Genomic DNA, 15,204 nt, shown 5'->3' with positions numbered 1-15,204 from the left:
GTACGCATTAGAAATATATGTTTACATTTCAGAAATGTAACACATTAAAAAAGTCCTCTATAAACATAACTCCTTTTCAATATATTTTCCTGCTTTGTTTCACACATAAATAACATAATCCACAAAGTCATAAATAAAACTATTAACTCTTATGACCTAAAAGTATTTACAAATTTTGGAACTTGACAAGAATCCACAAAGTCATAAATAAAACTATAAACTCTTATAACCTAAAAGTATATACAAATTTTGGAACTTGACAAGAATGTCCTTTTTCTGATTTTATATAAATAACAACATGCAGTATTTGCAATGTTTTTTAATTAAACGAATGACTTACAATCAAAACTTGTATTGTCTCCCAACCAGTTCTCCCTATAATAGACCTTCAGTGCATTTGGTAAAGATGTCATGTATTTAAAAAGTTAAAGTGGTCAAAAGACTAAATTTTTAAAATAGAACAGAAGCTTGCCATTAAATATTATTAAGCCTTATTAAAATCACTTTGGTTTGTCTGAAGAACAAAAAATGCTACCAAAGAGTATATGCTTGTGCTATCTTTTTTTTTTTTTTTTTAATTTTTGGCTGCACCCCACGGCACGTGGGATCTTAGTTCCGTGACCAGGGATCAAACCCGCACCCCTTACATTGGAAGGGGGAGTCTTAAACATCCGACTGGATTTCCGGGGAAGTCCCTATACTATCATGTAAATGGAAGCTAACAAAGTCTTAAAAAATCAGATTAAATTTGTATTAGTCTTGGGAAAAATATTCCACTGAGATTCTGTTATAGGAACAGAATCCATGCTAAGTTTTCTAAAATTTATTTTGGACCATCACTTCGATTAGTTAAAACTTTCAGGGTAAAAATAATGACACATAAAAATGATCTTAGAAAGGCACATTTAGAATTCCTGATACAGAACACTTGATTATTTAATTTTTGTTTAATGACTGGAAATCTTTATTCCTTCAGAAAATAATATTCTTCGTTGAGTGACACCATCTATTTTGTGATTTACTAGATAACCACTCAAGGTATATTGTTAGCACTCAAATTATTTTTATGTAACAAAAGTAAAAAAGACTTTTCATGATGGAATTGTTTCATTATGCATTATTATTTTTAAGGCCGTGATTTACAGAGTATAAAAATTAGAAAGAAAAACATTCTCAATTAATATTCTCACTAAATTTAAATGATTGAAATGATAAATAATGGTAAGCTAAGCACTGTCATTACTTTTAAAATCTAAGTTTCTAAGTTTCATTTTTCAATCAATACAAATATGATCTGCTTCACACTATTAACTGCCAAATTTTATGTTTAAAAAAACGAAATATTCTTTGTTAAAGAGCAGTTTACAACAAATGTTTTTCCATGCTCTTTTAAAAAACAAGATTCTGATATGCATACTGAATCTAAGTCAAAATCCACAACTGGTAGCCGAAATTGTCAACTTTCAGCCTAATACAACATAAATCCAGTTAGTTTGCATAAACAATTCAAAATTAAAGTTTATAATGGAAATGTCGACAAGTCATAACTACAACATTACTACCAATGGGTTTCACTATACTTCAACCAGGCACAGCAGATGTGCACATCTGATAGACAGACTGCTTAGAAAATTAAAGCTATCAGAGCTATAAATAAGAAACACATAAATATGAACACAGCAGTGACAAAGCATTAGAACTGTTAAAAAAAAAAAAGATGTGGTGTAAACACAACTGATAGTTTTCTCCGTAAGCCACTTTCCACTGATTTATAAAGCTATGGTTTTATCATTCTTTTAAAAAGGCCAATGTTTCCACATTGCTACATGCAGTGATTTCATTGTACATTCTTAACTACAATGCAATCTTCAATCCTCCTGCAGAGCTTGACATATCTCATCAGGATTTCTTCAGGAAGTCAGCTCGTCATATTTTCAGCAGCCTTTAATGCTGCAGCGGCCTTGAGAAGTTCCTTAATAACTGATGATAAAGCTTCTGGGTTAATTCCTTGTTCACAGAGCCGTACACATATAGACAGAGTTTCCATATCTAATCCAGTATTCAAAATTCTTGAAATTTCAAGCAGAGATTTCTCCATGGTCTCCCGCACCGCATTCAGATTCGCCGCCGCCGCCGCCACCCCGGCGCCGCTGCTACTCGCCCTGCCGGAGGCCGGAGGCCAAGGGAGGAGGGCGAAGGACCTGACCCGGAACTGGAGCGCCTTCCTTTCTCCTGGGCAGTCACACCGCGCATCCCCCGCTCCCGCCGGGCAGGCTCCGCCCCTTGCCCTCGCCTCGCCTCCTGTACGTCTTGATCGAAAGCTTGTGAGTCTGTCACTCAAGATAGCGATTTCCCAAGCACTCAGCAGCTATTTAGACTCAGTACAGGGCCTCCCTCATGGAAACAATTGCTATGGAGTTGATAAAATAAGGTAATGGTCTTCAAAAAGCTGGGCAGGAATAGGTGGCAGTTACTGATAAACCTGTCATTGGTCCATGGCAAACTGAAAAAATTAAGGACAATATAGTAAATTTCCAGATAACCAATATTATTCAATTAATTTTAAAAATTTGAGTTTGGTTTTTCTATGTTTTCTTCATTCAGTATTTGTGATACTGGGCACTGTTGGAGATACAGTGACTTGTCCTCATGGACATTACATTCTAAGTGGAGGACACAAATTTTGAACAATAAAACATATTTCACATACCAGTAAGTTCTATGCAGAAAATAAATCAGAGTATCAGGACAGAGAATGCCTGGAATAGGGCAAGGGTTGGTTAACTCACCTAGAGTGGTTAGGGAGGTCTGTGAGGAAGCGGCATTTGAGTGAGGAATGGATGAAGAGAAGGAACCACCAAGTAAAGATCTAAGGGAAGAACATTTCTGTCAGGAGAAAGCATGCGCAAAGGTCCTGAGGTGGGAATAGGCTTGGTGGTAGCAGACGTGGAGTGAGAAAAGGTGGAGAACAGAAGCAGATGAGATCACAGAAGTGGTCAGGGGCCAGGTCATGCAAGTAAGGCATTTGGATTTTATTCCACATATAACAGGAAGTCCACTGGAAGGTTTTAAGCTAATAGGGCAAGAGAGAGGGAAACAATTTAAGAGATTTTAGCAGTAATGTTAATGACAGAAAATGATGACGTAGACTAGGGAGGCTGGGTTGGAAATGGAGGCGATGAAAAGTGGCACATTTGGAGTATGTCTTGAATGTTGAACTGACAGGATCTGCTGAAGGACAGAGTGTGGGAAAAAATACAAAAGTGTGGCTGACAGACTTTAAGGTGGTCCCCCTGACCACTGCGTTCTGGTGTTCATGTGCTTGTTTAATCCCCTCCCTTTGAGTGTGGCTGGGACCTGTGACTAACTTTTAACCAATAGAACATGGCAAAGGTGATGGGATGTTACTTCTGTGATTACATCATATAAGACTCCATCTGGCTAGTAGGCTCTTCTCTTTCTCCCTTGCTAGCTTTGAAAAAGTAAGCTGCCATGCTATCAGAGGGCCTCTGGAGAAAGCCCTTTGGCAAAGAACTGTAGCTGGCTTCTAGATACTGACAGTGGCCTCCAGCTGACATCCAGCTAGAAGTCAGGACCCTCAGTCCTACAACCACAGGAACTGAATGTTGCCAACAACCTCATGAGCTTGGAAGCAGATCACCAGCTGAGCTTCCATATGAGAACTAAGCTTCTAGAGAAGAATTGAGCCCCAGTACATACCTAGACTGCAGCCCTGTAGAGCCTTGCTGAGACCTGACTCCTGACCTGTGGAAACTATGAGATGTTAAATGTGTGTTGTGTTAAGCTGCTAAATTTGTGGTAATTTGTTACACAGCAATAGAAATATAATACACATAGGATGTTTAAATCAAATTTTCTAGTCTTACTATCATGAAGTGTTTAAACAATAAAAAAAACCATGATCCTCGAACACAGCTCACTTGATTTGCAGTTGGCGAAACAGGGCCACAGAGTAAGCAACACATCTGAGGCTATACAGCCTAGCCTAGCAATTAGAATCCCACCTCCTGTTTCCACAGCCACTGCTTTTCCTGCTGCACTATGCTACTTTCTATTAAATGTTGTTTTTGTTTGTTTCTGTTAGTCTGTGTGAAGCACATCCTACAACTTTATTCTGGTTTTTTGAGGCTTGTCAGAAAAAAAGATGTCTTTCTTTAACTCATCCAGGAGGTCTGCCCATGTGTAGTTCATCTGAATTCTTAACCTACAACCTGTGGTAGCCTCCATCATGGAAATGAAGTGGCATTGGGTTAGGGAGAACCCTGTAGACTCTCCCAGACACAGCTTATTTTAAAATTTCCTACCCATTCAAGGCAATGCTCCTCTTTCCCCATAAATTCTTGGGACCTCTTGCCCTGTTTATGTGGCCTTTCCTGGAAAACAGAACCACAGTAGGGGTCACTGAACGGCCACTGGGTTGAAGTGATAGAAAACAAGAAAATAGAAAATATTTTTAAAATAGAAGGAAGGAAGGAAGGGAGGGAAGAAGGGAGGGAAGAAGGGAGGGAGGAAGGGAGGGAGGAAGGAAACTACATGGGAGGAATGCAGCCTAAAATGCCAGTGACCCTTGGTGCTCACAATTGAACATATATGATTAAACATAGTGAACATCTCTCATTAGCTGTACAGCTGCTGTCAAACCTGGTGGATGCATCTTACACTGTTTTCTGTGTCCATTGCCAGAGACAAGAGACAGGAACAGGAATTTTGGCTAATGCTGCTCTGGAAGTTGCTCTCTCTTTATATAGTTCATGAAGCATTGAAAGGATTTAGCAAACAGCCTCATCATATCAGGAGACTTCAGTACTTTCTTGGCAATTCTCCTAATTCTCACATATTTTCCGGCCCTTTGTCTCTCAACCTGTTCCTTGCTTAGCCTAGTACAAAATTACTATTTTCGTTCTTTTAATGCTAGGATGAGAAAATGGAATTCTTCTCTTTTGTGTATGAGCCAAGGCATTGGGGTTGACAGGGTAAAATAGGCAACAGGGATAGAGTGAAAGATGACAGATCAGCATCGACGCGCAGTGGACAACCAAGTATTTTTCTCTAGTTTAGTGTAATTTGGGGGGTGGTGTGACTCAGGTTGAAATGAGGCTTGTAAATAATTATGGTTTAAGTTATCAAGCTGTAGGTCAGACTATTGTTCAGCTATTTGATATAAGCAAATATCAGCAGTCACATTTTATGGGGAAATGTTTCACCTGGCCTAAGTACATAGGAATATTTACTGCAATTCTGAAAATAATTTGAGATTACTAAGCTTCCCCTATCCTTTTCCCTGAGAAGACACCCACCCCTCGCCCTCCCTGTTCCCATACCATCCTGCAAAAATCCTTTTTTCACTTGCCAGGACCCTGAAATTTAAGAATTAAATATGCTTATTTGCTCTTTGCAAATATGCTCTTTGCTTATTTGTTGTTTACCTATAATTTATATAACTCAGGAATGATAACAAGTGAAGCTTTGTCAGCTATTTATACATGAAAGTGAGTCTATCCCATCATTTCCTGGAGCAGGTTTAGGTGAGGGGTGGGAGGCTGCTTTGATAGTGAGGGAAGTTATATGGTGGGAGGCACTAGGGAGGCACATATGGGGGATACACCTAGGGAAGGTCAGGCAAAGGGAAGGGGGCTCTGAAAACCAACGCAAGCTACTTGACGATCTGCCCGGCTAAGCATCAGCCTAACATGATCTCGGTCTGGCTTCTTTCCTGATCCTTGTAAGAAATGGTAGATGTCTGAACAAGCTAAAAACCTAAATAACAACTGATGTGGCACTCAAGAGCCATGCATCCTTACACACTGTTTAGTAACATAAATATTATTCTGTATAGCTCCATGTATTCAAAGCTTTTAAAAGCACACTGTATTGTTAGGTTACTTAAATGGCCTGCATGGTATTACCTTCTTGTCTGATGAGGGTATATTAATGATATGCAAATTTTGCTGTATACAGGCAATGCATATAGTTACATTTTCTGAATTTCCATATTTCGAGCAAGTTTAATTTTCAGTCAGGGCACTTTACACTGTATTTAATAACACTGTCATGATTAAAATTGGTCAATTAGTTCAAACAAACAAATGATTACTTTAGTAGAATATTATTTCAATTTGGCTATTTTATTCTGTTGCTTAAAAAAATGTAAACAAAATTAGCCAAAACAAAACCAAAATCCCAAACAAATACTAAGCCTTCCAGTTAACTCTGTCAAAAAAATTTGAGGCACTAGAAAACAGATTATTGGGGCGGCGGGAGGAGCGGTAGCGGCCAAGCCCCCCAGCTTCCCGAAGGCGCGCCGCGGCCCCCAGGCACCGGGCACGCGCCCGCCTCGCCGCCAAGACGCCCAAGAGGAAGGTAAGCTGCGCCCAGGGGGCGGCGAAGGAGGAGCCCAAGAGGAGGTTGGCGAGGTTGTCAGCTACACCGGCTCCTGCAAAAGTGGAAACGAAGCCAAAAAAGGCGGCAGGAAAGGATATATCTTCCGACAAAAAAGTGCAAACAAAAGGGAAAAGGGGAGCAAAGGGAAAACAGGCCGAAGTGGCTAACCAAGAGACTAAAGAAGACTTACCTGCAGAAAATGGAGAGACTAAAAATGAGGAGAGCCCAGCTTCTGATGAAGCAGGAGAGAAAGAAGCCAAGTCTGATTAATATCACACACCTGGTCCTATCAGTGGCCGCTGTCTCCCTTCTTGTACAATCCAGAAGAATATTTTTATCAACTCTTTTGTAAATGCAGGTTTTTTTAGTAGCTCTAGAAACATTTTTTAAAAGGAGGGAATCCCACCTCTTTCCATTTTTTAAGTGTAAATGCTTTTTTTTAAGAGGTGAAATCATTTGCTGGTTGTTTATTTTTTGGTACAACCAGAAAATAGTGGGATATTGAATATGGGAGGCTTTGATTGTCTTGGGTGTCAGCTTAACATTCCACAGATGGAGGGTAGCTTTCATATCCTATAATACAAAGCATACTAAATGGCAATTTGGAGTCAGTTGTGCATTTAATGTCTTAAACACTTTAAATTACTTCTCTTCCGATGTTGTTTTTGGTAGAATTGTTTCCTAAAGCAAACCACTCACCCCTTGATCTTGGCTCTCCTGGGCAGAATTTTGTGCACTCTGTAACATCTTTGGTCGTGGTAGTCCAGTTCTTCTAGTAACTGTTAATGTACTGTGAACGGCTGACAATTTGAGTATGAAGAGGTGAAATCATTTGCTGGTTGTTTATTTTTTGGTACAACCAGAAAATAGTGGGATATTGAATATGGGAGGCTTTGATTGTCTTGGGTGTCAGCTTAACATTCCACAGATGGAGGGTAGCTTTCATATCCTATAATACAAAGCATACTAAATGGCAATTTGGAGTCAGTTGTGCATTTAATGTCTTAAACACTTTAAATTACTTCTCTTCCGATGTTGTTTTTGGTAGAATTGTTTCCTAAAGCAAACCACTCACCCCTTGATCTTGGCTCTCCTGGGCAGAATTTTGTGCACTCTGTAACATCTTTGGTCGTGGTAGTCCAGTTCTTCTAGTAACTGTTAATGTACTGTGAACGGCTGACAATTTGAGTATGTAGTGTACATGATATTAAATTGTGAATTAGTGGGACTTACGATGTAACAGCATATCAATATTTGAAGATATTGGTACTTGATATCCTATGAAGGAAAATTTGCCCCTAAATTTTAAGCTGGAAAGTCACTGGAATAACTGTTCAGAAAAGAATCACAGCTGCATGATTTTTTAGATTTTTGGTACGTATGTTGAGAATTGTGTACAAATTGAAATGTCTGTGTACTGATCCTCAAAACAACCAATAAAATCTCAATTATGAAAGAAAAAAAAAGAAAACAGGTTTTTGGCAACAGCAATGTGAATTTTTGTGAATCCACCAAGAGTTGAAGCAATTTGATTATAATAACTTGGCTTTAAGAATTAGTTCTTAAAAAATATATATATTTATAAAAATTTCCCTCTGTAATGGAGAATAACTTGTACAGTTGCTGAGGATTAAAATGTCATTATACATTTGTCCAAATCCATAGAATGTACAACACCGAGAGTGAACCCTAATATAAACTATGGACTTCAGGTGATAATGTATTAATGTAGGTTCATCAGTTATAACAGATGTACCACTGTGGTGGGGAATGTAGATAATGGGGACCACTATGCATGTGTGAGGGCAGGAGGTATATGGGAAATCTTTATACCTTCTGCTTAATTTTGCTGTGAACCTAAAACTGCTCTAAAAAAATAAAGTCTACTGAAAAGAAAAGAAAGAGAAGAATCCTGGACTTCAGAGTGTGGACTTTTCACCAGGGAGGCAGTGATAATGGAAATCTCCCCATCCCCGCCAAAAGTGATGGTATGTGAAAGATTAGCATCCTTAGGTTGAGAGAAATAAAACAGAAAAGTAATGTTTGCAGTTGATGAGGAAAACTTAGAAATGTCTGGCTAAACTCCTTAGGTATCAAAATAGAATTCATTAATTTACTAGGTTTTCCCTCATGTATACTGAAATCAGTTTTACCTCATGGTCCAGATTACTAAAGCTAGATGGCCACCTTAGAAAAGAAAGAGAGAGTGAGAGAGAGAGAGAGAGAGAGAGAGAGAGATGGGCATGCATAGATTTTGGATCTGCTCTGTCTGGCTTTGCCTGGCCTCCCCCATACCTGTCAGCCTGGGGTGGACAGAAAAACCCCAGCTTCTTTTATGGGGACAGGATACTCTCTTGCTGCTGGCTGCCTTGTTGGGAGGTTTGCCAGCTTCACTCCAGAACATGGACCATTTGTTTTTGTTGGTAAAGAAATTTTGAAAGAAACAAACTATGATTCCTTGGTTTTGTTAAAAATAGGGTGCTTGTGGTGGTAGTTAACTTTGGCAGTCAGGGAAGTTTGAGAAAGATATGTATCTCCTGTATGTCTGGGCTAGAACCTTGCTCTCAGCTGTGCAGTGTTTGCTGAATAGGATTCAATATGTAACTGACACAAGCAAATACAGATAATCTTCAGAAGCTTAAACATGTTTTAAAAGTAAAGTAAGTTAGTCTTTGACCCTAGGATACTATTGCGAGTCAGATCCCAAGACCAGTGTGTTTTAGCTGCAAATAGATCAGGTCTCTGAAGCTATGAATGGACAATAAAACCAATACATGCATACACACATACATATGTGCATACACACATATATACACATCTGTATATGTTCCAGGATTAAGGATTTTAAAATAAATATGAATTAAAATGACAAATACATAGCTATTTTCTTGTTTAAATTCTTTTATATTCCCATTAGTTAACATAGTAAAATTGAGCATCTTTCCAGCAGGTACCCTTTTAGTACTTCAGTATAAAAATAGTTTGATTTATTAAAAATAATTTCACATAACATTTTGCAGCTTTACTTTGCACAGGGAGTTTATATTAGCATTTTAATGTCATCTCTGTTTTGAACTCTTCAGAATTTAAAACATACATATCTGTCTTAGAGGCCATTATGCATCAGTTTATTTGTCTTATATAACTCATCTTAATATTTAACTTGTACTAAAATAACTTATTAAGATTATTTAATTTGCTTGGGAAGACTGATACACAACAGACTTTTTGGTCTTGATATCTTGGCACAAAGCATCCATAGTTATTACTATTGCATAATTAAGCATACTTCCAGAAATATGACAATGTACAAATTGGAGTAATGCCAAAATTATATATTTAGAGATTGTTTCGGAGAATAAAAACCAATCTTTCCCTCTAACACCAATTATCCAGTGTTCTTACACACTGAATAAATAACCAAATTGATCATCCTCAACCTTGAATTAAATTTGGAGAACTCTCATTTTTACAAGCTCATCGGGCTTTCATTTTCATCTTTTAATGAATTTGCCCATGCTGAGCAAAGACATTTGAATCTAATAAACAATTTGTCAAGTGCATTCCCTTGCACTGGGATAGGATTTTTGTTGTTATTTAATTTTTTCTTTTAATCAGCAGCTTTGTCCTGGGTTGGTTAGGATCAGAGCTTTGACCTACTGCTTTGACCTGAAGCCTGCACAGTTTTATAATTATGATTCCCGTATCTATGCAGAGGCAAGGAGCTCATTATTGTATCTATTTTTAGAATGTATATGTAATAATCAGGTTTATGAAGAATGCAATGATTCATTGGCTACTGATAGTTTCTTTTTGTAATAAATAATAATTTATCATGATTAAATGGGATTAAGATGTTGTTGTTTCCCTAGTTTATAAAAACACAGTAAAGAAAGAAAAACAAAATAAATGTAAAATAAACTTTAATAAGTATAAGTTACTCAAAAAACATTTAAAATAGTTCATGTGGAGTTTAAAATTGCAAAATGCTTCATTATTTATACTTTTGGGGACATTTTTTCACCAAATTGCCAAAATAAATCAGTTATTTTTGTGATATAGCAAGTATTATTGAGAATGTGTTAATATTTGGCAGCATTAAATATATAAATCAATCTTTAGCCTTAAATAAAACTAAGCAAAATGACCTTGTGAACAGATGGCTTAATAAAAGAAGAATAATTTTTACATTTTCCTCAAATCTTTTGCCCATAGCATAATTTTTACCTGAAATTCACCCTACTTTCATATCCCAGCCTCTTATGCTTTTAACAAATGACAAGTCTTTTTCAAGGCCTTTCCTATGTCTTTCTACTTTATGTAATTTCCTTCTTTGAACCTCTAGTCGTTATTTGTGTACTTAAAAAATACTTTTATTAATTCTTTATCAGTTACAAAGGCTTTCAATTTTAAGCAACAGAGACTCTGATAGTGGCTTAAAAAGATAGGGTTTTATTTCTCTCACATGACACAAAATCTGGGAGGAGGTGGCTGAGGGCAATATGTCAGCATCTCAGTGATGTCAGCACCAGCATCACTGTGATTCTCTTATTCTTTCCCATTTGATTCCAAGATGGCTGCCACAGCTCCAGCCGTCACTTCAGCTTTCAGTGCAGGAAGGAGGGGAAGGGCAGCTGCTAGCCATATCTGGCTTTCCTTATATTAGAAAAGGAAAAATTTCCTAAACACACCCTACAGACTCCTTACATTTCATTGGCCAGAACTGTGTCACATGGCTACATCTCCTTGTAAGGGACTTTGGGAAAGTGAGTCTTTAGCTTTTTTTGTCTTTGTGGTAAAGGATAAGGGGGTTGGGAACCAAGAATAACTGTCATGGATGGTAATCTGTGTTTAGTCACTCTTATTATCTCTGTATTGCTGATATATCTCCTACCTATAGACGTCACTCCACTATTATTTACTGATGTAAATTATTTTTGTATAAGAACCATGTACTTTTCAAAAACACTTTAAAGTTTATTAATTTATTTGGGATAAGTTAATCGAAGTTTAGGAAAAATTCATATTATGTTGACTGAAGGTGTTTAATCAATATTAATTGAATATCTATAAAACAAAAAATAGTTCTGGCAATGTTCTAAGGAATCACAAGGAAGACATAGCTTCCTATGAACATACACATAAATATTCATAAATGTGGTATTCATAAGTGATTTTGATGAAGTACAGGCTATTTTTGCATTTGATCTTGTTAAGTTTCATCCTTTATGTTTCCCTCCTTTGGAAGGCTAAGAAAGAAGAAGCAATAATTAGAGGGGGTAAAGCATTCATCTCTTTTTTTCCTAAATTAATGTATGTGTAACAAAATAAAATTTTAATCCAGTAAAGTGCATTTTAATCAATAAACAGTGAACAACATAACAAAACATGTATTCAGTATTTTATTTGTAAATACAAATTTACAAATAGTCTGTATTTTGAAATAATTTATACTTTGGGGGGAATTTATTAATTTTGATGTATGAGACAGAGAGAAGGAAAAGAGAGGTTGATTTTTGTTTTTGTCAATCATACAATTAAAAATTTTTTTACAACAGTTATGAAGATCTATATTTAGTCCTTTTAAAATTTCCAACAAAAGTTCCTGTCAACTTTTTTCTTTTCCAACTAATGTCCTCATGTTATATGCTTTAAATATAGGTGTTTCATTTTCAAAATGGTCATTGTTTTATGTTAAATACAGAGCTGGGAAGACAATACTAATATATATTTACATGTAAAGGGCCTGTTAGACATAACCATTTTTTGAATCTGTTATTGGTTCCTGCTTTCTGCTTTTTTGGTTTTCTCTTAACATTCTTCCTCTTTTCAGCACTGAAGACAAGTAGATTTGCACCAGTTGTGAAACTGGACCTCAGTGTGCTATCCTAACAAATGACCCTCAGCGGGATGCCTGGAAATGGCTGAAGTACCGGGAGCCAAGACTGACCTGTATTTGAGCAGCAGAAGTACAAGGGGTCCTTGAGTGTATCCTGTTGATGGACCCCCCTAACTTCTCAGGTGCTAGAAGAACTGAATGAGTTCAGTGATTCCCGAGGACTTGGGTTTCTTTCATTGAGTGTGGATGTCCCCTGGTGATTCTGAGCCACCTAAGTACTGGAATTGACCTATGTCCCCAGGGCTAGTAATGGTCCAGAGATTGAGAATCTCTGGATAATGGCAAAGGTTTCTTCAGATTTATCTGAATCTGGATACAATGAACAGAGTTAAAATTTTATTGACCTTGAACTTAATAGTGAGTGTAAGGGCCTCTACATTATTCCTTTTGATCTAGAACGCCTTTTGATGAAAATATTTTATTAATTCTGAAAAAGGTAAGAGACCAGAGAAAGGCTTTAAAAATTATTACAGTGAAGCCATCTGGAACTGGGTAAAGTAATAATTCCAAATGAGAGCTATAGATATATTTTTAGTCCTTAAAATGTGTCAAGGTTTTAGAAAAATATTAGGAGTAATTTGCCATTACTGGAAGTGCTTTCAAGATGAAAAGCACTTTGGTAAGTACAAAGAATGAGTTCTTTAGTTAATAAAGAGTAATTTTGTACTTTTATATGAAGACTTAAATTCACATTAGATACATTAAACATTCCAACAGGCAGCCTCTTTCCTAGATGACTGAATGGACAGAAGCTGACTCATGAAAGTTCACAGAACAAGTTGCCAACATAATTTGAATTTCAGTCTGTGACTTATTCCCAATCCAGGTAGCTGCCTATGATTGTTCACCTATAAGGTACACATTTATTAATTAATCAGCCAACACTGATCCAGTAGTGACTGTGTGTATCAAGCACTGTAGTAGGTGCTGAGTTTCTAAAGATGAGTAATATCTAGTTCTGCCTACAAGAAGTCCATAGATGTTCTGTGTTCACCTGATCATCTTGCAGCCACCCACATGGTTATCATGGAAGGGGCAGTGGCCTCCTCGGTTTTACCCTGGCCTTCAGCCTGGGAATTTGTCATGAAATATACCTGAGAAATATGTTTTAGAGCTAGACTTGCTTAGACTGTTTGTGTATTGTACATAAAAATACAATTGTGCATGGATATTTGGGTGAAACCATGACTTTTTTTGATGTGAATATGTAGAAATGCCCTTTTGGAAGTTTTCGAATATTAAATTATTGGCAGATCAAATATACTATCACCTTTCTTTTAAACTTTCTTTTCTTCTTTTCATTGAAATACAAATGTTCCTCTGCTCTTGAGCCAGTTAGTTCTAGCCCGTTTGTTCTTGCCACTGGTATGCTCCCCAGGTTGGCTTCCTCTCATAAATTTATTTTATGTTTGCTTCTGACTTTGAAGATCATAGGTTCTTAGAAAACTTCTTTTCGCTTTTCTATGTAATAGGTAATCCCGTGATCACCTGTTAACTTCTTTGTCTTCCAGACAGATTCCTAAATGTTAGAGTGAAAGAGACCCTAGAAATGGAAACTTCTCAACTTTCATATTCCCTCAGACTCAAATTTATTCCTAAGGATGCATTATGTCTCTTTAGTTTCCATTAATACTGGGCATAAACTTCTCAAAAGAATGAGAGAAACAGCAACAAGCAACAATCCCAAGGTAGTAATTCTTATTGCTCATCAACTTTTCATATTATATGTTGATACTATACTATATTCATAGCCCAATTAATATGGTTTTTAAAGAGATATTTGGAATAGATTGGTAGTTGCTAGAGACAGGGGTGAAGGGAATGAAAATATACAAACTTCCAGTTATAAAATAAGTAAGTCATAATATACAGCATGGTGGCTGTAGATAATAATACTCTATTGCATATTTAAAAGTTCTGAAGAGAGTAGATCTTAATAGTTATCACCTCAAGAAAAAAATTCTGTAAGCATATATGGTGATGGATGTTAAATAGATTTATTGTGGTGATCATTTCACAATATATACAAATACCGAATCATTATGTTGTACACCTGAAACTAGTATAATGTATGTCAGTTATACCTCAAACCCCATTAAATCCACAGAAAAGTAATGTTCAAGCAAAGATATTTGGGGTGATCTTTACCACTTTGTTTCCTATTAGCAGGGATAATTAAGAGAGATGATTATATAGTTACACATGTCTCTGGAATGTGTTTTGAACTTATATTTTATTGTGAGTATTTCTTGCTGAAAATCTACAACAATTCAGATAAAATAATAAAGCTTTACCATGAAGCTATGACTCCTAAAATACAGAAATTGCCCACTTTTCATGACATGGGCTTTTGCTTATTTCCTTGCTTTCTACCTCATGTTCAGGATGACCAACACCTTCACTTGGTCTAAAGAAACATCAGCCTAAGCAGAGATGATTTCCTCCACTCCCATCCAGATGACTTGCTGTTGGTTCCCCCTTCCATGTTTGTTAGGAAGGTTAATTAAAATTTTTACTCTAAATAGTGGTAATTAAAATTTTTTCCCTTAGTTTTTGGTAGGCTGTAAAGAAGACTACTGAGGAAGCAGTTAAGCAGGAATATAGTATCATGAAGCTGTGGAAAGAAAAAATGTGTACTGCTGTCAAAAATAGGAACAGTTAACATTCATATTCTTTAATCACAAATTTATGCTATATTTGAGTATTCTTCATGTTTGAACAGAGGATTTTGCAACTAACTATATTTCTTTTCCTCAGTATTGAATTTCTTCCACTGAAATTACCTAACCAGTCAACACACTTTTCTCTATACTGTGCCTGTCTAGACATAGCTCACTTATTCCAGTGAGAAGGCAAATACACTGGACAATTTCATTTGTTTTCACTAAGCAAATGAAATTCTT

The 15,204-nt window shown here is 36.7% G+C and overlaps 2 protein-coding genes across 2 annotated transcripts; one reads left to right on the top strand and one right to left on the bottom strand.

Moving 5' to 3' along the window:
• Positions 1-356: 356 nt before the first annotated feature.
• LOC102988362 (mitotic-spindle organizing protein 1-like) lies at positions 357-2,489 on the bottom strand. The gene is made up of 2 exons (XM_055079326.1): positions 2,475-2,489; positions 357-2,368 (listed from the first exon to the last, which is right to left on the bottom strand). Exons 1-2 carry the CDS (start codon positions 2,487-2,489, stop codon positions 1,919-1,921), a joined length of 465 nt encoding a protein of 154 aa, XP_054935301.1. The 3' UTR covers positions 357-1,918.
• A 347-nt stretch (positions 2,490-2,836) lies between these two features.
• LOC102988643 (non-histone chromosomal protein HMG-14-like) lies at positions 2,837-6,720 on the top strand. The gene is made up of 2 exons (XM_055079324.1): positions 2,837-2,919; positions 6,336-6,720. Exons 1-2 carry the CDS (start codon positions 2,837-2,839, stop codon positions 6,670-6,672), a joined length of 420 nt encoding a protein of 139 aa, XP_054935299.1. The 3' UTR covers positions 6,673-6,720.
• Positions 6,721-15,204: the final 8,484 nt, after the last annotated feature.

This window comes from Physeter macrocephalus, chromosome 2, assembly GCF_002837175.3.
Source record: "Physeter macrocephalus isolate SW-GA chromosome 2, ASM283717v5, whole genome shotgun sequence".
Classification (NCBI taxonomy): domain Eukaryota; kingdom Metazoa; phylum Chordata; class Mammalia; order Artiodactyla; family Physeteridae; genus Physeter; species Physeter macrocephalus.
Note: the sequence above shows the minus strand (reverse complement) of the source record. Positions and strands in the feature narration are given on the sequence as shown.